Here is a 22,305-nt window from a genome sequence, read left to right as displayed (position 1 = left end):
TCAGTGACAAGTGTCTTTGAAATCTGTAGCCCCAGAGGTCCTAAGTGGAGGACCTTACAACCATGCCGCTGATTGGTGGTCCCTGGGTGTCTTGCTTTTCTCTCTGGCAACAGGAAAGGTGAGAGAATACTAGTTTTGGGCAGAGAAGAGCTTTGCCTTGTGGTGGGAAGAAGGAAGACCTTAGGAAATCTTGTCTTATTCCTACTAAGGCAGGAACCCCTACCCCCACCCCCACTCCTTACCTCTTAACTCAGTTTCCAGTGGCTGCAGAGAGAGATCATGTGGCCATGTTGGCAAGTGTGACCCACAGTGACTCTGAGATCCCAGCTTCTCTTAACCAGGGCCTCTCACTCCTGCTCCATGAGGTAAGGATGAGCACTGCTTTCCTTCTTGGCTACCAAACCATTCATGCTCTCCTGCCTTCATTAAAGTGATGTTTCCCCATTCCTCTCATTAATTTTTTTGGGGGGGCTCCAACTTTTACTTAACTACCTAACTACTTGCATCTAAGCTATACTGAGTCACATTCCTAAGTTCCTGGTCCCCCAAATCTCCTCCCCATCTAGAACAGAGAGGTCCCTTCTGAGAGAGTGGAGCACTGTACACTCATCTGAAAACTCACAAGTACAGCTCCTTATTCCCACCTTTGCCCCAAATTAGCCTCTATTTCTCCCTCTTTTACAAATCATGTACTCTTCAGGGTTCTTATTCCTACCCTCCACAGCTCCACGAACTTCTGTCTTCTTTTCCATCCTTTCTGTTCAGGCCTTTCCTGTCCTAGTCATCATCCTTCATGCTCTATTTTCCTTCAGCTCTTATGCCAGAACCCCCTCCATCGTCTACGTTATCTGCATCACTTCCAGGTCCACCCTTTCTTTCGGGGTGTGGCCTTTGACCCAGAGCTCCTGCAGAAGCAGCCAGTGAACTTTGTCACGGAGACACAAGCTACGCAGCCCAGTTCAGCAGAGACCATGCCCTTCGATGACTTTGACTGTGATCTGGAGTCCTTCCTCCTCTACCCTATCCCTGCTTGAGCCCCTCTACTGTAAATTGGGGCCTGGTTGGGAGCCTGAAGATCTCCATCACTGCCCACTCAGTATGACCACCTTGATAATCCAGTTTGTTTTTATTTTGTAGCCTCTTACTGTTCTGTTCTCCTAGGCTTTAGACCAGAGTTCCAACCTTGAACATTCTGCTACTGGCAGCCACAGCTGGCCCTATTCCTTCCCTATCATACAACCTACCTCTCAATTCAACATCTCAGATCAGAGTGGTGACCTTTTCCTTTTCTTTACTTCTCCAGTGCTCTTACCCTCAGGCTGTCAGCCAGGGCTGCTTCCGCTTGTTTCCTTTCTTGAGCAATAATAATACTTCATGGGTTCCCAGGGTGCTATTGATGTGTTTAATAGGCTTGTCAGAAGCAATATGAATTTTTTTTTTTTTTTTTGAGACAGAGTCTCACTCTGTTGCTCAGGCTGGAGTGCAGTGGCACAATCTCAGTTCACTGCAACCTCCGCCTCCCGGGTTCAAGTGATTTTCATGCCTCATCCTCCCGAGTAGCTGGGATTACAGGTGCACACCATTATGCCCAGCTAATTTTTGTATTTTTTAGTAGAGATAGGGCTTCACCATGTTGGCCAGGCTGATCTCAAACTCCTGACCTCAAGTGATCGGCCTGCCTCGGCCTCCCAAAGTGCTGGAATTACAGGTGTGAACCACTGCACCAGGCCCCCCCCCACTTTTTTTTTTTTTTGAGATAGGGTCTCACTCTTGTCACCCAGGTTGGAGTGCAGTGGCATGATCTCAGCTCACTGCAACCTTCACAGGCATGAGCCTCCACACCCGGCCTGTGAATTTTTCAAAAGTCTTAAAAGCTGGCATTTCAACCCCTAAATAATGCAGCTAAAAAATATAGTCTGGGAGCTTGAGGCCAGTGTGCAATAAATCTAATTTTTAAAAATTAAAAAGTGGGCCGGGCGCGGTGGCTCAAACCTGTAATCCCAGCACTTTGGGAGGCCGAGACAGGCGGATCACGAGGTCAGGAGATCAAGACCATCCTGGCTAACACAGTGAAACTCCATCTCTACTAAAAAATACAAAAATCTAGCCGGGTGAGGTGGCGGGCGCCTGTAGTCCCAGCTACTCAGGAGGCTGAGGCAGGAGAATGGTGTAAACCCGGGAGGCGGAGCTTGCAGTGAGCTGAGTGAATAAAATAATCTAGTGAGGAAGAAAATAGAAACTGAAACATGGGTGGGTTAAATGGGTTAAATGTCTTAAATGTCTTCTCTAGGTCTCTAATTAGAACAGTTATCCAAAATAAAACTTCTTTGAAAAGCACAGGATTATTAAACTGATAATTTATCCTAGTCAGCCCATGATTCAGTTTCTGATGGGCAAACCAAGAGATTAAGAGGAACGCATCAACCTTAAGATTTAAGGTTATTTGGGAGGCCAAGGTGGGCAGATCAGTTGAGGTCAAGAGTTTGAGACCAGTGTGGCCAACATGGTGAAACCTTGTCTCTACTAAAAAATACAAAAACTAGCTGGGCATGGTGTTGCACACCTATAGTCCCAGCTACTCAGAAGGCTGAGGCAGGAGAATTGCTTGAACCCCGGAGACCAAGGTTGCAGTGAGCTGAGATTGTGCCATTGCACTCCTGGGCGACAGAGGTAGACTCTGTCTCAAAAAAAAAAAAAAGAAAAGATTTAAGGTTAGAGACATATCTCAATAACCTTTTCCTTCAGTAAGGAAAATCATCTGGACCTTAATATACAGTTTGGGCCTTTATGACTTCTTTTCATTTTTCTTTAACTATTCACAATTTTCATTTTTGTCCTGAGACTTGAGGGGAAAGTAAGTTTTAATCTAGACCATATTACTCAGTTATATCTAATCTCTCTAGACAAAAGACAGTCTGGAGAGTACTCTGTAGTTCTGTTTATTAATTCTGTCTCTAGATTAAACCAGATTTCTCTATGCATAGCTGGCATTTTATTGGCCTCTGCAGAATTGCTTTTTCTGGATTGGACTTTGGTAATCCATATGAAAATCTCTATGAAATTTAATTGCTGGCCAGGTGTGTTGGCTCACACCTGTAATCCCAGCACTTTGGGAGGCTGAGGTAGGCGGATCATCTGAGGTCAGGAGTTCGAGACCAGCCTGGCCAACATGGTGAAACCCTGTCTCTACCAAAAAAATACAAAAATTAGCCGGTCATAGTGGCGCACGTGGTAGTCCCAGCTACTCAGGAGGCTGAGGGGGAAGAATTGCTTGAACCCAGGAGGTGGAGGTTGCAGTGAGTAAAGATCGTGCCACTGCATCCAGCCTGAGCAAGAGTGAGATCCTGTCTCAGGAAAAAAATAAAATAAATTTAATTGCTGTGGATACTGTAAAGGGTGTCTATCATAACAGTTCATAATGTTCTATTTAAGAATGCATGGGAGAAATTTTCTCTGGACCCAGTTTTCCTAATTGCTGTTTGGTTTTTACCTTAAGGACACTAAATATTCAACTCATTGTATTTTTCTGTTTGTACTGATAGTAGACCATTTAGAGCCCAATTTGTGGCCTACCTTCAGCAAGTGTTTATGTATTTTGTATGCTAGTCATGTTCTTGGTTCTGTCCTCCTTTTCTACTTTTCTTTCCTTATTCTCATTTTTCTAAGTTTTAATCCTTTTATATTACTATAATATCTGCATCTTTGTAAGCCTTCTTGTAATAAGTTGGGATATAAATAAATAAGACAATGTATCCTTTATCCTTTTATCTCATTTGTTTCTCTTTAAACACTTTTATTACTTTTTTAAAGTTGTGATGACCAGAACTACACACTGGATAAAAACTGAATACTAAAAATAGGAATTAATGGTTTCCAAAATAGTTGTTAAGAGCATTTGATTGGAATTTGGGAGATCTGATGCCTGGATCCACCAATAACTATCTCATCGTCTTTTTTTTTTTTTTTTTTTGGTGGGGATGGAGTCTTGCTCTGTTGCCCAGGTTGGAGTGCAGTGGCACGATCTTGGCTCACTGTAGCCTCTGCCTCCTAGGTTCCAGCAATTCTCCTGCTCCAGCCTCCTGGGTAGCTGGGATTACAGGTGCATGCCATCACACCCGGCTAATTTCTGTGTTCTGAGACGAGGTTTCGCCATGTTGGCCAGGCTGGTGTGGAACTCCTGACCTCAGATGATCCACCCGCCTTGGCCTCCCAAAGTGCTGGGATTACAGGCGTGAGCCACCACGCCCAGGCTCTCATCATCTTTAATAAGTCATTTTAACCTCTCTGGATCTTAGTTTCCTGGTGTGTAAAATAACCACTGGTTCTTAATTGTGGGGTATGGGTTCAGATTTCTGTGATGCTGAAATTTATTTATTTATATAAATAAGATGATATAAATAAATGATATGAATAAATTATTCATATCATTTCTTTTCTTTCCCCTTCCCCCTTCCTTTTCCTTTTCTTTAAGTGATGGGATTTCACCATGTAGCCCAGGCTGGTCTTGAACTCCTGGGCTCTAGTGATCCACCTGCCTTGGCCTCTCAAAGTGCTAGGATTGTAGGCATGAGCCATTGTGCCTGGCCTGTGATGCTTTTTCTTTTTTCTTTTTTTTTTTTTTTCTTTGAGATTGAGTTTTGCTCTTGTCACCCAGACTGGAGTGCAATGCTGCGATCTCAGCACACTGTAACCTCCACCTCCCGGGTTCAAGTGATTCTTCTGCCTCAGCCTCCCAAGTGGCTGGGATTACAGGTGCCTGCCACCACGCCTAGCTAATTTTTGTACTTTTAGTAGAGATGGGGTGTCACCATGTTGACCAGGCCAGTCTCAAACTCCTGACCTCAGGTGATCCACCTGTCTTGGCCTCCCAAAGTGCTGGGATTACAGGCCTGAGCCACCACTCGCAGCCCTGTGATGCTTTTTCAAAGGACAGAAGCAGAGGATTTTATAATACTGTGTTAATTAATATTCAGGTCACCCAACATTACATGGCTTTTGTGGTCACAGCAGCACAATTGGTTAAGGGCCTTAAGAAATGGTTAACATAATGTCACTAGGGTTTTAAGGTCCTTAAGAAATGGTTAGGCCGGGCGCGGTGGCTCAAGCCTGTAATCCCAGCACTTTGGGAGGCCGAGACGGGCGGATCACGAGGTCAGGAGATCGAGACCATCCTGGCTAACACGGTGAAACCCCGTCTCTACTAAAAAATATAAAAAACTAGTCCGGGCGAGGTGGCGGGCGCCTGTAGTCCCAGCTACTCGGGAGGCTGAGGCAGGAGAATGGCGTGAACCCGGGAGGCGGAGCTTGCAGTGAGCTGAGATCCGGCCACTGCACTCCAGCCTGGGTGACAGAGTGAGACTCCATCTCAAAAAAAAAAAAAAAAGAAATGGTTAACATAATGTCACTAGGGTTTAAGGTCCTTAAGAAATGGTTAACATAATGTCACTAGGGTCTCTTTCCTAGGTCATATTAGTTTAGAGACCATAATCACGTGAATGTAGTTTGAATTATTTCTTACCAAATGGGAACATTTTCAACATACTCTCTTCAGTAGTCTATTACAGCAGTGATTCTCAGAATGCAGCGGAGGAGGCGACAGAAAAATCAAGGTTTTGGCTGGGCATTGTGGCTCACACCTGTAATCCCAGCACTTTGGGAGGTCGAGGTGGGAGGATCACTTCAGGACTTCCAGGACAGCTTGGGCAACATAGTGAGACCTTGTCTGTATAAAAATATAAAAAAAATAATCAAGTGTGATGATGGTCCTGTACTACCCAGCTACTCAGGAGGCTGAGATGGGAGGATTGCTTGAGCTCAGAAGCTCCAGGTTATGATCATAACCTGAAGCTATGATTTGGCCACTGCACTGCAGTCTGGGTGACACAGTAAGAGAGAAAGAGAAAGAAAAGAAAGAAAAGAAGAGGGCCAGGCGCAGTGGCTCACCCCTGTAATCCCAGCAATTTGGGAGGCTGAGGCAGGTGGATCACGAGGTCAAGAGATTGAGACCACCCTGGCCAACATGGTAAAACCCCGTCCCTACTAAGAATACAAAAAATTAGCCAGGCGTGGTGGCGGGCGCCTGTAGTCCCAGCTACATGGGAGGCTGAGGCAGGAGAATCACTTGAACCTGGGAGGCAGAGATTGCAGTGAGCCAAGATTGCGCCAGCGCACTCCAGCCTGGGAGGCAGAGATTGCAGTGAGCCGAGATTGCGCCAGCGCACTCCAGCCTGGGAGGAGAGATTGCAGTGAGCCGAGATTGCGCCAGCGCACTCCAGCCTGGCAACAGAGGGAGACTCTGTCTCAAAAAAAAAAAAAAAAAGAAAGAAAAAAGGCCAGGCACGGTGGCCCATGCCTATAATCCTAGGACTTTGGGAAGCCAGGACAGGTGGATCACGAGGTCAAGAGATCGAGACCATCCTGACCAACATGGAGAAACCCCGTCACTACTAAAAATACAAAATTAGCTGGGCGTGATGGCTCATGCCTGTAATCCCAGCTACTCGGGAGGCTGAGGCAGGAGAACTGCTTGAACCTGGGAGGTGGAGGTTGCAGTGAGCCAAGATTGCGCCATTGTACTCCAGCCTGGGCAACAAGAGCGAAACTCCTTCTCAAAAAAGAAAGAAAAGGTTCAGAAAGTATAATTTTATAATTTGAAAAAGCACTGACCTTTTCATCCAGTTCTGATGTGATTATCTCTGGAAGGAATTCTCTCCTCCTCTTCCCTCCACCTCCATTCAGAGTCACTGACTTATACCTTTTACTTATTCACATGAAATTGACTTAATTTTAATATATACACCTATATACTCACAAAAATTAAAAACTAAAATAAAAAAAAATTCCCAGCCGGGTGCAGTGGCTCACGTCTGTAAATCCTAGCACTTTGGTAGGTGGAGGCGGGTGGATCACAAGGTCAACAAATCAAGACCAGCCTGCCGACACAATGAATCACTTGAACCTGGGAGGCAGAGGTTGCAGTGAGCCGAGACCACGCCATTGCACTCCAGCAGCCTGGGTGATAGTGAGACTCCATCTCAAAAAAAAAAAATTCCCTTAGGCTGAGTGCGGTGGCTCATGCCTGTAATCCTAGCACTTTGGGAGGCTAAGGTGGGTGGATCACTTGAGGCCAAGAGTTCGAGATCAGCCTGGCCAACGTGGCGAAACCCTGTCTCTATTACAAATACAAAAATTAGGCCAGGCGCGGTGGCTTACGCCTGTAATCCCAGCACTTTGGGAGGCTAAGGCGGGTAGATCACAAGGTCAGGAGATCGAGACCATCCTGGCTAACATGATGAAATCCCGTCTCTACTAAAAACTACAAAAAATTAGCCAGGCATGGTGGCGGGCGCCTGTAGTCCCAGCTACTTGGGAGGCTGAGGCAGGAGAATGGTGTGAACCCGGGAGGTGGAGCTTGCAGTGAGCCGAGATGGCGCCACTGCACTCCAGCCTGGGCGATAAAGCAAGACTCCATCTCAAGAAAAAAAAAAAACACACAAAAATTAGCTGGGCATGGTGGTGTGTGCCTGTAATCCCAGTGCTCAGGAAGCTGAGGCTCAAGAGTAGCTTGGGTCCAGGAGGCAGAGGTTGAAGTGAGCCAAGATCGTGCCACTGCACTCCAGCCTGGGTGACAGAGTGAGACTGTCTCAAAAAAAAAAAAAAATTTTTTTTTTCATTTTTTTCAGTGTACAATCTGAAACAATCTTTTAAGTTTATATGCTCTGATTTTTTTTTTTTTTTTTTTGAGAAGGAGTCTCGCTCTGTCACCCAGGCTGGAGTGCAGTGGCCAGATCTCTGCTCACTGCAAACTCCGCCTCCCGGGTTTATGCCATTCTCCTGCCTCAGCCTCCCGAGTAGCTGGGACTACAGGCGCCCGCCACCTCGCCCGGCTAGTTTTTTGTATTTTTTTAGTAGAGACGGGGTTTCACCGTGTTAGCCAGGATGGTCTCGATCTCCTGACCTCATGATCCGCCCGCCTCGGCCTCCCAAAGTGCTGGGATTACAGGCTTGAGCCACCGCGCCCGGCCCTTTTTTTTTTTAATCTAAACGAAACCAGGACCAGGTGCAGTGGCTCATGCCTATAATCACACCACTTTGGGAGGCTGAGGAGGATTACTTGAGCCCAGGAGGTTGAGGCTACAGTGACCTATAATCAGCTTTGGGGAGCGGCAGTATCATAGCCAATAAGGTTTATCTGAGGCACAATTATTACTGATTATTGCTAATTGAAACAGTGAGTTATGATCATGTCACTGTACTCCAGCTTGGGTGACAGAGATCTTGCTTCAAAAAAAGAGGTCAGTCATGGTGGCCCATGCCTTTAATCCCAGCACTTTGGGAGGCTGAGGCAGGTGGATTACTTGAGGTCAGGAGTTCAAGACCAGCCTGGCCAACGTGGTAAAACCCTGTTTCTACTAAAGAAATACAAAAGTTAGCCAGGTGTGGTGGCACGTGCATTTAATCCCAGCCTGGGTGACAGAGCGAGGCGAGACTCCATCTCAAAAAAAAGAAATCCGATAGCCTTCACTTGTAATAATGGATATTTAATTCTATATTTCATATTATCTTTTGTAAGAATTTAAGATTAGTCAACACCAATCCTATACTCTTCTAGAAAAGTATCTTTGTAGCTCTACTCATTATTTCTTACCTCTAACGTAAGTTACTTTATTACATATTAATCTTTTCATTTGTGCACTTGCTCATTGATGTAATAAATTAGTAATCTCAATTTGTTGGTTATTTGTTTGATAGAGTCTTCAATGTAGAAATCTTGTCAAAAGTTTTTTTAAAAAATTAAATAGGCCAGGTGAGTGTGGCTCACGTCTGTAATCCCAGCACTTTTAGAGGCCAAGGCAGGCAGGCAGCTTGAACTCAGGAGTTGGAGATCAGCCTGGGCAACATGGTGAAACCGTCTCTACCAAGAACAAAAAATTAGCTGGGCGTGGTGGCATGCACCTATGGTCTCAGCTACTCAAGAGGCTGAGGTGGGAGGATTGCTTAAGCCTGGGAGGCAGAAGTTTCAGTGAACCAAGATCAGCCAAACCACTGTGCCCAGCCCACATAAGTAATTTTTAATTTGCTAGTATACACATTCAAAAAGTAAAAAGAGGGGCCAGGTAGAGTGGCTCATGCCTGTAATCCCAGCACTTTGGGAGGCTGAGGCGGGTGGATCTCCTGAGCTCAGGAATTCAAGACTAGCTTGGCTAACATGGTGAAACCCCATGTCTACTAAAAATACAAAAATTAGCCAGGCATGGTGGCACACGCCTGTAATCCCCACTCCTTGGGAGGCTGAGGCAAGAGGATTGCTTGAGCCTAGGAGGTGGAGGTTTCAGGTTGCAGGGAGGTGAGATCATGCCACTGAACTCCAGCCTGGGCAACTGCGCCAGACCATGTTTCAAAAAAAAAAAAAAAAGATTTAAAAAAAAAGTTTAAAAACGCTGGGTGGGGTGGTTCATGACTGTACTCCCAACACTTTGGGAGGCTGAGATGGCTCTTGAGCCTAGGAATTCAATACCAGCCTGGGCAATATGGCAAGAGACTGTCTTTATAAAAAATTAGCCAGGTGTGGTGGCACGTATCCATAGTCCCAGCTACTCAGGAGGCTGAGGCAGGAGGATTGCTTGAGCCTAGGAGTTCAAGGCTGCAGTGAGCCATGATAGCACCACTGCACTCCTGCCTGGGTGATAAAGCAAGACCCTGTCTCAAAAAAAAAAAATAATAATAATTTTAGTGTATTTTATTTAACCCAATATTCCTAAAATATTTCAATATGTAAACAGTATTTAAAAAATACATTCCTTTTTTTTTTTTTTTTGAGACAGGGTCTTGGTTTGTCGCCCAGGCTAGAGTGCAGTGGGATGATCATAGCTCATAGCAGCTATGGAGTGTAGCTCTGTCACCCAGGCTGGAGTGTAGTGGTGCCATCTCAGTTCACTGCAACCTCCGCCTCCCACGTTCAAGTGATTCTCCCTGCCTCAGCCTCCCGAGTAGCTGGGATTACACGCGTGTGCCACCACACCAGGCTAATTTTTGTATTTTTCGTAGAAACGGGGTTTCGCTGTATTGGGCAGGCTGGTCTCCAACTCCTGACCCCAGGTGATCCACCTGCCTCGGCCTCCCAAAGTGTGGGATTATAGGCGTGAGCCACCGCACCCGGTCTAAATTTTTTTTTTTTTTTTTTTGGAGACATAGGTCTCACTATATTGCTTAAGCAGGTCTCGAACTCCTGGGTTTAAAGGATCCCCCTGCCTCTGCCTCCTCCGTGCTGGGATTACAGGCAGGAGCCATGACACCTGGTGATATTTTGCATTCTTTTTTTCATACGAAATCCAGTTTGTACAGTGTTTTACATTTATAGCACATTCCCACTGGGACTAGTCACATTTGAGGTGCTCAAAAGCCACTATGGCTAGGGCTAATGTATTGGACAACACAGTGCTAGGGAGCCCGTCCTGAGGACGCTGCAGTTTATAACATCATAGTTCCTACTCTTTGGACTGCTGCTTTCCTCCAATGTATTAAGACTTGCAGAGTGTAAACAGGGCGCCGTGAGTGTGCAAAGGAACACACACCTTCGCAAACGGCTCACTCTGAATACTTACTTTTCGGCTGTCCTACCTTCAACAGGCTTCCCATGCACAAGCAGAAGGCAGGAGCTGGCGGGGCGGGGAGGAAGGGCGGCTCTGCCATTTAACTATCTGTGCGACGCTGAGCAAATTACACACGGTCTCTCTGACTCAGCTCCTTCCTGTTTCAAATGGGTATTATAGTATTTCTTACTACGTAGGTCCTTATGCGGATTAAATGAGCTACTACACGGCATTCGGCACAGCGCCAGGCACACACTCAATGTTCAATACATGTAGGCGGTAAGCCCAGTAAACTGGTAGCCGGCCTGAGCAAGTCCCAGGAAAAGCCCAGAAACTCGGAAGACATTACAGCCCAGGCCGTCCTGTACGCGGGCCCACAAAGCCTAGGGAAGCAGCTTGTCACCGCTTCGGCTTCTAGACTCCCTGGCCGGCTCTTTCCCGTCAAGGCTGCGGCTGGAGGGGCCTGAGGGAGACCTGGGGAGCGGCTTCCTCTTTCCATCCACGGAGACAACTTGGATGTGAACACCATGAATGTGAGGAGGTCCACTGGAACCAGGAGGGATGGACTCCTGGACTCCCCCAGCTACCTGCGGGGTCCTTCCCGGTGTGAGGACACAAGACCTGTCCTGGGACGGGCCCGCATCTAGCCCTACAGTCGGTGTCTGCGGTGAGGGCTCGGTCAGCGGAAAGCGCGTGACAACCCACGCGCGGGCAGGGCCGGGGGCGTGGTTAATGCGGGCCCCGCCCCCCGGCGCCGAGCGGACGCGCCCGCCTGAAGCAGCCAATTGGGAAGCGCAGAGCAGGTTCAAACACAGACGGCGGGTGAACATGGCGTCCTCGACTTGGTCTGAGATGTGATCGGCCTGCCTTCTGGCTGAAGATGTGGCGGGTGAAAAAACTGAGCCTTAGTCTGTCGCCTTCGCCCCAGACGGTGAGCGGGAGAGCTCCGGCGGAGAGAGCTGGGCCGGGCTGCTGGCGCGGGGGCACCGGCCGTGTCGACTGTCCTGGAAAGTTGGGTCGAGCCGGGGGTTGGGTGCTTGTGGAGTCTTTGTTCGCTTTGCCGCTCCTGCGCGACTAGAGTGCGAGCCTACTCTTCTAATCGCCTCTTGGGCTTCTTAGGGAGGGAGGAAGGGCGGGCTAGCAGAGCCCAGACTTCCTCACACTAGCCCTCTTTCTTGGTTTCTTTCTCAGGGAAAACCAGCTATGAGAACTCCTCTCCGCGAACTTATCCTGCAGCCCGGTGCCCTCACCAACTCTGGAAAAAGGCCCCCCGCTTGCTCCTCGCTGACCCCATCACTGTGCAAGCTGGGGCTGCAGGTGAGATTCGCCTGGACAGCTTCTCGACTGGGCTGTTTGCCCAGGGTGAGAGCTCGGGGGAACAGAGGGCCAGGGCTAGAATAATTAATAACGATAATGAAGTCTTCTACGTCAGTGACATCCATTTACAGCTATTCAGGCCAACAGAGAGGTGCCCTAGGGTGGTTAAAGGAAATCCACTGAGAACCTGAATCTCTGTTTAGCTGTTAGTTTTTATTACCTCCTCCTCCCCCCTTCGACCTTTATCAAACTACTTAGAAATCCTGCCACCCTGATTAGTGCTCTTCCTCCAACATGGGGTCACTTATGGAAAGGTCAGTCAGCTGTAAGATTGAGGCAATATCCATTCACTCTAGGAGGCAGTCAGAACTCTCCTGGGATCAATTTACACCACTGGAAGGCAGGGTACTTGGATCACCTTAGTTTAAACTAGGCCCTCTGCAGAACTGCCCTCACTGATTTGTACTTTTGTTAAACGTCTTGAGAGATGTAGCCATGTAGAAACTGCATTTCAGTTGCTGTCAAAACTTGTCAAGGAAGAAGCTTGACTCCTGTATAAGATTCCTCAAAGAAAGGCTTTGGGACTAACTGCCTGGAAAAATTGTCTTCCTGAAGAAATTGCTATCCTTTTCTTTCTGATAATGAGAACTATGTAGTTTACCATATTTCCCCCTTGCTCTGCCTTCTAGAAAGCTCAAGGCCAAGCTGGATCATCACATACAGCTACTGTTACTCGCAAAATAGGAAGTTTTGCTTCCTCTTTTTTGACCATGACTTTGTTATTTCATTAATCATATCTATTCATTTTCATGCATATGAATTATTTTTGGATGGAGATGGGATATCAGTAAAATAGGTTTGAGGAGGAAAGAAGAGTGTATAAAGACAGATGACATCCTGAGTAACAGTAGGATGATACCAGTCTTTCCTGAAAGAGTTGCAAAATACCTACTGTCCAATAGAACTTCCTGGGATGAGGGAAATATTTGATAATCTGTGCTGTCCAGCATGGTAACTACTAGTCACATGGTTACCAAGCACTTAAAATGTGGCTGAGGTGACTGAAGAATTGAATTTTTTTGTTTTTGAGATGGAGTCTTGCTCTGTCACCCAGGCTGGAGTGCAGTGGCACGATCTTGGCTCACTGCAATCTCTGCCTCCAGGGTTCAAGGGATTCTCCTGCCTCAGGCTTCTGAGTAACTGGGATTACAGGTGCATGCCACCACACCCAGGTAATTTTTTGTATTTTTAGTAGAGATAGGGTTTCACAATGTTGGCCACGCTGGTCTCAAACTCCTGACCTCAAGTGGTCCACCTGCCTCGGCCTCCCAAAGTGCTGGGATTACAGGCGTGAGCCGCTGTGCCTATCCTGAAGAATTGAATTTTTAATTAAATTAAATTAAATTTTTTTTTTTTGAGATGGAGTTTCGCTCTTGTTGCCCAGGTTGGAGTGCAATGGTGTGATCTCGGCTCACTGCAACCTCTGCCTCCCGGGTTCAAGCAATTCTGTCTCAGCCTCCGGCATGTGCCACCACACCCAGCTAATTTTTGTATTTTCAGTAAAGATGGGGTTTCTCCATGTTGATCGAGCTGATCTCGAACTCCTGACCTCAGGTGATCTGCCCGCCTTCGCCTCCCAAAGAGCTGGGATTATAGGCATGAGCCACTGCGCCCAGCCTGAATTTTTAATTTAAATAGCTACGTGTGACTAGTAGCTATCATATTAGACAGTACAGCTTAAGGTGGAAAATAAATAAGTACTAGGTAGAAATTGAGCTCTATAGAGCTTATAGAATTTATTATGATTATAATTAATTTATTTATTTTGAGATGCAGTTTTGCTCTTGTTCCCTAGGCTAGAGTGCAATGGCATGATCTTGGCTCACTGCATCCTCTGCCTCCTGGGTTCAAACGATTCTCCTGCCTCAGCCTCCCTAGTAGCTGGGATTACAGGCATGTGCCACCACGCCTGGCTAATTTTCGTATTTTTAGTAGAGATGGGGTTTTGCCATATTGGCCAGGCTGGTCTCGAATTCCTGACCTCAGGTGATCCACCTGCCTCAGCCTCCCAAAGTGTTGGGATTACAGGCGTGAGCCACAGCGCCTGGCCTGAGCTTATAGAATTTAACCATAATTATTTAATCACAATCGCAGAATACTAGATTGAAATTGAATTCTCCTTCCCTCTTAACTACTGGGCGTACTACCTCCAGATGTAGTCAGCTACTCGATGAAAAGGGTTTTCCCCAACAAAATAGCCATTATTTTTGTTTTGTAAAAAAATTTTTTTTGAGAGTCTCACTCTGTCGCCCAGGCTGGAGTACACAGTGGCACAATCTTGGCTCACTGCAACCTCTGCCTCCCGGGTTCAATCAATTTTCCTCCCTCAGCCTCCCAAGTAGCTGGGATTACAGGTGTGTGCCACTATGCCTGGCAAATTTTTTTTTTTTTGAGACAGAGTCTCACTCTGTCACCCAGGCTGGAGTGCAGTGGTGCCATCCAGGCTCACTGCAACCTCTGCCTCCCAGGTTCATGCAACTCTCTTGCCTCAGCCTCCTGAGTAGCTGGGATTACAGGCATGTGTCATTACGCCCAGGTAATTTTTGTATTTTTAGTAGAGACAGGGTTTCACCATGTTGGTCAGGCTGGTCTCGAACTCCTGACCTCGTAATCTGCCCGCCTCAGCCTCCCAAAGTGCTGGGATTATGGGCGTGAGCCATGGTGCCCGGCCTAATTTTTTTTTTTTTTTTTGATACAGGGTCTCACTCCTTCATCCAGGCTGGAGTGCAGTGGCGTGATCTCAGCTCACTGCAACCTCCGCCTCCTGGGTTCAAGCAGTTCTCCTGCTTCAGCCTCCCCAGTAGCTGGGATTACAGGCGCATGCCACCATGCCTGGCTAATTTTTTGTATTTTTAGTAGAGGCGAGGTTTTACCATGTTGGCCAGGCTGGTCTCAAACTCTTGACCTCAAGTGATCCGCCCGCCTTGGCCTCCTAAAGTGCTGGGATTATAGGCGTGGGCCACTGCTCCTGGCCTGTTTGTAAATTTTTTATTATTAATAGATTTTAATTGTTTGAAGCATTTGAATATATAAATGTATAAGGAAGAAATATTTCTGCTATCTTAGATAACTGTCATATTTGACAATTCTTTCATGCATCTCTTTATGTGTGTCTATTTTGTATATATGCACACACACACACTCATCTTTATATTGTCTTTTTTTTTTTTTTTTGAGAAGGAGTTTCGCTGTGTCGCCCAGATTGGAGTGCAGTGGTACGATCTTGGCTAACTGCAACCTCTGCTTCCCAGGTCCAAACGATTCTCCTGCCTCAGCCTCCCGAGTAGCTGGGACTATAGGCGCCCGCCACCACGTCCGGCTAGTTTTTGTATTTTGAGTAGAAATGGGGTTTCACCATATTGGCCCAGCTGGACTCGAACTCCTGACCTTGTGATCCGACCGCCTCATCCTCCCAAAGTGCTGGGATTACAGGTGTGAGCCACTGCGCCCTGTCTTTTTTTTTTTTTTTTTTTTTTTTTTTTTGATACAGGGTCTTGCTCTGTTAGCCAAGCGACAGTGCAGTGGTGTGATCTTGGCTCACTGCAACCTTGAACTCCTGAGCTCTAGCAATCCTCCCACCTCAGCCTCCTGAATAGCTGGGACTATAAGTGTGAGCCACCATATCTTTTAATAATTTCAAAATTAAAGTAAGATACATGAAATTACAATAAAACATAACAGCATAACAAATTACTATAAAGTACACGTCCATGTAACTAATACCCAGGTCAGTAAGTAGGACAGTGCCAGAATATCAGAAGCCCTTTTTAACCTAACTTTGGTTTTGTTTCATCCACTGATATAAATGAGAAATTTCATGTTTGATTATTTTTTTGTTTTTTGGTTTTTTTTTTTGAGACAGAATCTTGCTCTGTCGCCCAGGCTGGAGTGCAGTGGTGCAATCTTGGCTCACTGCAAGCTCTGCCTCCTGGGTTCACACCAGTCTCCTGTCTCAACCTTACAAGTGTCTGGACTACAGGTGCCCGCCACCATGGCCGGCTAATGTTTTGTATTTTTAGTAGAGACAGGGTTTCATCGTGTTAGCCAGGATGGTCTCGATCTGACCTCATGATCCACCCGCCTCGGCCTCCCAAAGTGCTGGGATTACAAGCGTAAGCAACTGCGCCTGGCCTGTTTGATTTTTTTTTAATAAATAATTGGACTTTCTATCTAAAGCTTCCAAAATAGTTTTTTCTTCGTTGTAGCACAGAAATTTTATAATTATGTGTCTAGCTTGTATCTTTTTTAGTCAGTCCTGCTTAGAAACTGGTGAGCCATTTTAATGTGCAAACTCAGGTCTTTGATTGGGGCAATTTTCTTCTAATATTTGTTAATCAGTGCCTTATGTATATATGTTCTCTTCTGGAATTTCTTTTATTTAACTGTTAGGTTTCCTGGGTTTATCTTCTAATTCTCTTAGCTTTTCCTTCAGATTTACATTTCTTTATATTTTTATCTTTGCTTTTTTTTTTTTTTTTTGAGACGGAGTCTCGCTCTGTTGCCCGGGCTGGAGTGCAGTGGCCAGATCTCAGCTCACTGCAAGCTCCACCTCCCGGGTTTATGCCATTCTCCTGCCTTAGCCTCCCGAGTAGCTGGGACTACAGGCGCCCGCCACCTCGCCCGGCTAGTTTTTTGTATTTTTTAGTAGAGATGGGGTTTCACCATGTTAGCCAGGATGGTCTCGATCTCCTGACCTCATGATCCACCCGTCTCGGCCTCCCAAAGTGCTGGGATTACAGGCTTGACCCACCGCGCCCGGCCTATCTTTGCTTTAAGATATTTCATCCACTTGTCCAGGCCAGTAATTCTAGTTTCAACTCTGATAATTTACTCTTTCAATTCATTTTACTGACATTTTTTATGTAAAATAATATTTATTATTTCTAAAAAGTCTTTTTGTGTGTATTTATGTTGTAGTTAAAGCTTAAGTACTCATGTTTTTTTGTTGTTCAGATTATCATCTGTGTCTTCCGACAGCTCTGTTTTGTTAGGGTCTACCTTTTCTTTTATTTATTTATTTATTTATTTTTTGAGACAGGTTTTTGCTCTGTCACCAAGGCTGGAGTGCAGTGGCGCGATCTTGGCTCACTGCAACCTCTGCCCCCTGAGCTCAAATGATCCTCCCACCTCAGCATCCTGAGTAGCTGGGACTACAGGCACGCATCAGCACCACCATACCCAGCTAATGTTTGTACTTTTAGTAGAGATGAGGTTTGAACTCAAGCGATCCACCCACTTGTGGCCTCCCAAATGCTGGGATTACAGGCATGAGCCACCGTACCTGGCCTAAGGTCTGCCTTTACTAACTATCCTAGTGTTTATCCTTTCTCTGGCTACCAGATCCACTTAAGATCATTCATATTTTCTTTTGTTGTTCATTGAGTCTCAGGTCCAGCAATCGTGCAGTTGGTAGAAGGTGCACTTGTCTTTCTCCCTGTGACCCAGCAGTAGGGAGGTTGTCAGTCCCTTGTCAGGGCATCAGGAGGAAGTCTCTCTGCTCTTTAGTCTCCTGTGCTACAAAGTGAAGGTCTCTTCAAATCCCAAGGGCCAACTTGGTTCAACCTGTGTTCAGGATGCCCTTAGCTATGTGGACTACAAGACTAGGTCACTGGCACAGGTTAGTGTTGCCCTTTCTCCCTGGACTTCATGGATCTCTCTGGTCCATATGCTTTCTAACTCTGGTTCCCAAATTCTCATCTGTTTCAAGAGGGAGAAGATCTTTTTTTTTTTTCTTTTGAGATGGAGTCTCAAGTCTCTCTTGCCCAAGCTGGAGTGCAATGGTGCAAACGCGGCTCACTGTAACCTCTGCCTCCTGGATTTAAGCAATTCCCCTGCCTCAGCCTCCCAAGTAGCTGGGATTACAGGCATGCGCCACCACGCCCAGCTAATTTTTTTTTTTTTTTTTTTTTTGAGACAGAGTCTCGCACTGCTGCCCAAGCTGGAGTGCTGTGGCCTGATCTCAGCTCACTGCAAGCTCCGCCTCCCGGGTTCACGCCATTCTCCTGCCTCAGCCTCCCGAGTAGCTGGGACTACAGGTGACCGCCACCTCGCCCGGCTAGTTTTTTGTACTTTTTTTTAGTAGAGACGGGGTTTCACCGTGTTAGCCAGGATGGTCTCGATCTCCTGACCTCGTGATCCGCCCGTCTCGGCCTCCCAAAGTGCTGGGATTACAGGCTTGAGTCACCGCGCCCGGCCACGCCCAGCTAATTTTGTATTTTTAGTAGAGATGGGGGTTTCACCATGTTGGTCAGCTGATCTCAAACTCCTGACCTCAGGTGATCTGCCCGCCTCGGCCTCCCAAAGTGCTGGGATTACAGTCATTAGCTACTGCGCCCAGCCAAGAGGGAGACGATCTTGTACCAACTCTAGATTCTGACAGAGCTTGAGCCTTCACTCACACCCTTTGGACCCCTCCTACCTGTTCATCTACAAGTGCATTAAGATTTCAGAATGGAAAGGAGTGGGGTCATGTTCAAGCTGCCATCTGCCCATGATACAGATCTATATTCTCAGCCGTGGTTTTTTTTTTTTTTTTTTTTTTTTTGAGACGGAGTTTCTCTCTTGTTGCCCAGGCTGGAGTGCAATGGCACGATCTTGGCTCACTGCAACCTCTACCTCCTGGGTTCAAGCGATTCTCCTGCCTCAGCCTCCTGAGTAGCTGGGATTACAGGTGCCCGCCACCACACCTGGCTAATTTTTGTATTTTTAGTAGAGACAGGGTTTCACCATGTTGGCCAGGCCGGTCTCGAACTCCTAACCTCAGGTGATCTGCCTGCCTTGGCCTCCCAAAGTGCTGGGATTACAGGTGTGAGCCACCACACCCGGCTGTCAGTCTGTTTATAATGTAGGCTGGTTCACTTGGAAGGACCCAAAATGGCTTAGCAGCTTTTCTTTCCCTACTATTGGGTCTCTATATGAGCAACAAAGATTAGCCAAGTTCTTACCTAAGCAGAGGTAGTAAGAATTCTTTTCTTTTTTGAGTTTGGACACTATCTTGCACTCATAATTGTATGTTGGGAACCAAATTGACCGCCTTAGACAACTACTTTTGTTTCCTTTGGCAGGAAGGCTACAACAACTCATCTCCAGTGGATTTTGTAAATGCCAAGAAAACAGACTTCCCTTCAGAACATTTCAGTCATTCCTCAAAGTGGCTAGAAGCCTGTCAGCATGAATCAGATGAGCAGCCTCTAGATCCAGTTCCCCAAACTAGCTCTACTCCTAAAACGTCTGAGGAAGCAGTAGACCCACTGGACAACTATGTGGTTAAAACTATCGTCCTTGTACCATCTCCACTGGGGCAGCAGCAAGACATGACATTTGAGGCCCATGTAGATACCATGGCAGAGACAAACAGCATATCTTTAAATGAACCTTTGAGAACAGGAGATCTGGTGAGAGAGGAGGTGGCACCCTGCATGGAAGACAGGTTTTCAGAAGTTGTTGCTGCTGTATCTGAGAAACTTATCTTTCAGGAATCTCCATCCCATCTCTTAGAGTCTCCACCAAATCCCTCTTCTGAACAACTACATTGCTCCAAGGAAAGCCTGAGGGACAGTAGGACTGAGGCTGTGCCTGAGGACTTAGTACCTTCTGAAAGTAACACCTTCTTGCCTTCCTCTGTTCTCTGGCTTTCCCCTTCAACTGCCTTGGCAGCAGATTTCCCTGTCAATCATGTTGACCCAGAGGAGGAAATTGTAGAGCATGGAGCTATGGAGGAAAGAGAAATGAGCTTTCCTACACACCCTAAGGAGTTTGAATCAGAAGATCAAGCACTTGTCTCAAATGTGGAAGATATTCTGTCTGCATGCCTGACACCAAATCTAGTAGAAATGGAATCCCAAGCAGCTCCAGGCCCAGCAGTAGAAGATGTTGGTAGGATTCTTGGCTCTGATACAGAGTCTTGGATGTCCCCACTGGCCTGGCTGGAAAAAGGTGTAAATACCTCCGTCATGCTGGAAAATCTCCGCCAAAGCTTATCCATTCCCTCGATGCTTCGGGATGCTGCAATTGGCACTACCCCTTTCTCTACTTGCTCGGTGGGGACTTGGTTTACTCCCTCAGCACCACAGGAAAAGAGTACAAACACATCCCAGACAGGCCTGGTTGGCACCAAGGACAGTACTTCCAAGACAGAGCAGCTCCTGTGTGGGTAAGTGCCCCTATGTTCTTGTGCCTCGTGAGTTCCATTATCCTGGACCTTCCCCTCCCATCCCTTCCCCTCCCTTTCTTTTTGTCATGTTCTTCTGTTTCTGCTGCAGCCGGCCTCCAGATCTGACTGCTTTGTCTCGACATGACTTGGAAGATAACCTGCTGAGCTCTCTTGTCATTCTGGAGGTTCTCTCCCGCCAGCTTCGGGACTGGAAGAGCCAGCTGGCTGTCCCTCACCCAGAAACCCAGGACAGTAGCACACAGACTGACACATCTCACAGTGGGGTAAGAAGGTTTCTTTCAAAGCTTGAAGGATCCCAGTGGGCTCTCTTCCTTGGAATTGAAGCTGAGAAGCTGCCAGAGGGCAAAGGGGACTCCTATCACAAGCTTATACTTAGAACATTTATAAAAGCTGAGAATCTGGGCAGGCACGGTGGCTGATGCCTGTAATCCCACTGCTTTGGGAGGCCAAGGTGGGAGGACTGCTTGAGGCCAGGCATTTGAAACTAGCTTGGGCAACATAGCAAGATCCCATCCCTACAAAAGATTTTTTAAAAATCAGCTGGATATGGTTTTGCATGCCTCACTACTCAGGAGGCTGAGGCAGGAGGATCGTTTGAGCCCAGGAAGTTAAGGCTGCAGTGAGCTATGATCATGCCACTGCACTTCAGCCTGGGCAAGACAGTGAGACCCTGTCTCTTAAACAAAAAAGCTGAGGATCTGAAAAATCCCCTTAAAGCTATGGGTAGTCACTATACTCCTGGGGTACATCAAAACTTTCCAAAGGAATGCAAGCAAGAAAAGTTTTAAAGGAGTTGGTTTTTAGATCATCATCTTCCACATGTATTCTTTTTCTTCATTTTTTGCATTGGTAGACTGTATTTAATATTTTAAGAAAAATTGTGAATAAGCCTAAAACATTTTTTAAAATAATTTTTAATTTTTGTGGTTACAGAGTAGGTAAATATATTCATGGGGTCCATGAGATGTTTTGATATAGGCATGTGATGGGCAATAATCACATCATGGAAAATGCAGTATCTGTATCTGTCCCCTCAAGCATTTATCCTTTGTGTTACAAGCAATCCAATTATACCCTTAGTTGTTTTTTTTTTTGAGACGGAGTCTCACTCTGTCACCCAGGTTGGAGTGCAATGGTGTGGTCTTGGCTCACTGCAGCCTCCTCCTCCTGGGTTCAAGCGAGTCTCCTGCCTCAGTCTCCCGAGTAGCTGGGAATACAGGGGCATGCCACCACACTCAGCTAATTTTTGTATTTTTAGTAGAGACAAGTTTTCACTATGTTGGCCAGGCTGGTCTCGATCTCCTGACCTCGTGATCCACCTTCCACCTGCCTCAGCCTCCCAAAGTTCTGGGATTACAGGCATGAGCCACTGCGCCCAGCCTGTTTTTTTTTTTTTTTTTTGAGACGGAGTTTCACCCTTGTTGCCCAGGCTAGAGTGCAGTGGTGCGATCTCGGCTCACTGCAACCTCCACCTACCAGGTTCAAGTGATTCTCCTGCCTTAGCCTCCTGAGTAGCTGGGAGTACAGGCATGTGCCACCACACCCAGCTAATTTTGTATTTTTAGTAGAGATGGGGTTTCTCCATGTTGGTCAGGCTGGTCTCAAACTCCTGACCTCAAGTGATCGGCCCGCCTTGGCCTCCCAAAATGCTGGGATTACAGGCATGAGCCACCACGCCTGGCCTATTTTAGTTATTTTTAAATGTACAAATTACTATTGACTGTAGTCCTCCTGTTGTGCTATCAAATATTAGACCTTATTCTCATTATCCACATGTATTCTTCACTGTTTTTCTTTCCTGCTTCTCCATTCTTAAATGCCTGATTGCCTATGCCCACTTTACTAAAGAAGAACATACTTTCTTTTCTTTTCTTTCTTTTGAGACAGAGTCTTGCCATCACCCAGGCTGGAGTGCAGTGGTGTGATCTTGGGTCACTACAACTTCTGCCTTCTAGGATCAAGCCATCTTCCCACCTCAGCTTCCCAAAGTGCTGGGATTATAGGCATGAGCTATTGTGCTCAGCCTACCTTCTTCTGTTTCTACTTATTCCTATTGTTGTTTTTCTGTGTTTTTTTTTTTTTTTGTTGTTGTTGTTGTTGTTTTTTTTTTTTTTTTTTTTTTTTTTTTTTTTTTTTTTGAGGCGGAGTCTCGCTCTGTCGCCC

The 22,305-nt window shown here is 46.4% G+C and overlaps 2 protein-coding genes and 1 long non-coding RNA gene across 5 annotated transcripts in view; 2 read left to right on the top strand and 1 right to left on the bottom strand.

Annotated features, from left to right (window-relative positions):
* Positions 1-1,634, top strand: part of RSKR (ribosomal protein S6 kinase related) — a 4,727-nt gene extending 3,093 nt beyond the window's left edge. Inside the window, exons 10-12 of the mRNA XM_010372330.2 lie at positions 30-118; positions 255-365; positions 813-1,634. Coding sequence (XP_010370632.1) covers positions 30-118; positions 255-365; positions 813-1,034 — 422 coding nt within the window. The 3' untranslated portion in view covers positions 1,035-1,634. The remainder of the gene's footprint in view (positions 1-29; positions 119-254; positions 366-812) is intronic.
* The window catches only part of LOC104669380, an 18,048-nt gene extending 6,419 nt beyond the window's left edge, over positions 1-11,629 (bottom strand). Inside the window, exon 1 of the long non-coding RNA XR_748978.2 lies at positions 10,621-11,629. This is a non-coding gene — a long non-coding RNA (uncharacterized LOC104669380). The remainder of the gene's footprint in view (positions 1-10,620) is intronic.
* Positions 11,323-22,305, top strand: part of SPAG5 (sperm associated antigen 5) — a 25,316-nt gene continuing 14,333 nt past the window's right edge. For 2 of the 3 annotated variants that reach the window (XM_030924029.1, XM_010372331.2), the window contains exons 1-4: positions 11,323-11,523; positions 11,784-11,909; positions 19,034-20,121; positions 20,231-20,405. In XM_030924029.1, the coding sequence (XP_030779889.1) occupies positions 11,473-11,523; positions 11,784-11,909; positions 19,034-20,121; positions 20,231-20,405 (1,440 nt within the window). In that variant the 5' untranslated portion in view covers positions 11,323-11,472. Of the gene's footprint in view, positions 11,524-11,783; positions 11,910-17,358; positions 17,587-19,033; positions 20,122-20,230; positions 20,406-22,305 lie in introns of those variants that run through there. The other variant, XM_030924030.1, reaches the window with a different exon arrangement.

The sequence above is a fragment of the Rhinopithecus roxellana genome, chromosome 19, assembly GCF_007565055.1.
Source record: "Rhinopithecus roxellana isolate Shanxi Qingling chromosome 19, ASM756505v1, whole genome shotgun sequence".
Lineage (NCBI taxonomy): Eukaryota > Metazoa > Chordata > Mammalia > Primates > Cercopithecidae > Rhinopithecus > Rhinopithecus roxellana.
Note: the sequence above shows the minus strand (reverse complement) of the source record. Positions and strands in the feature narration are given on the sequence as shown.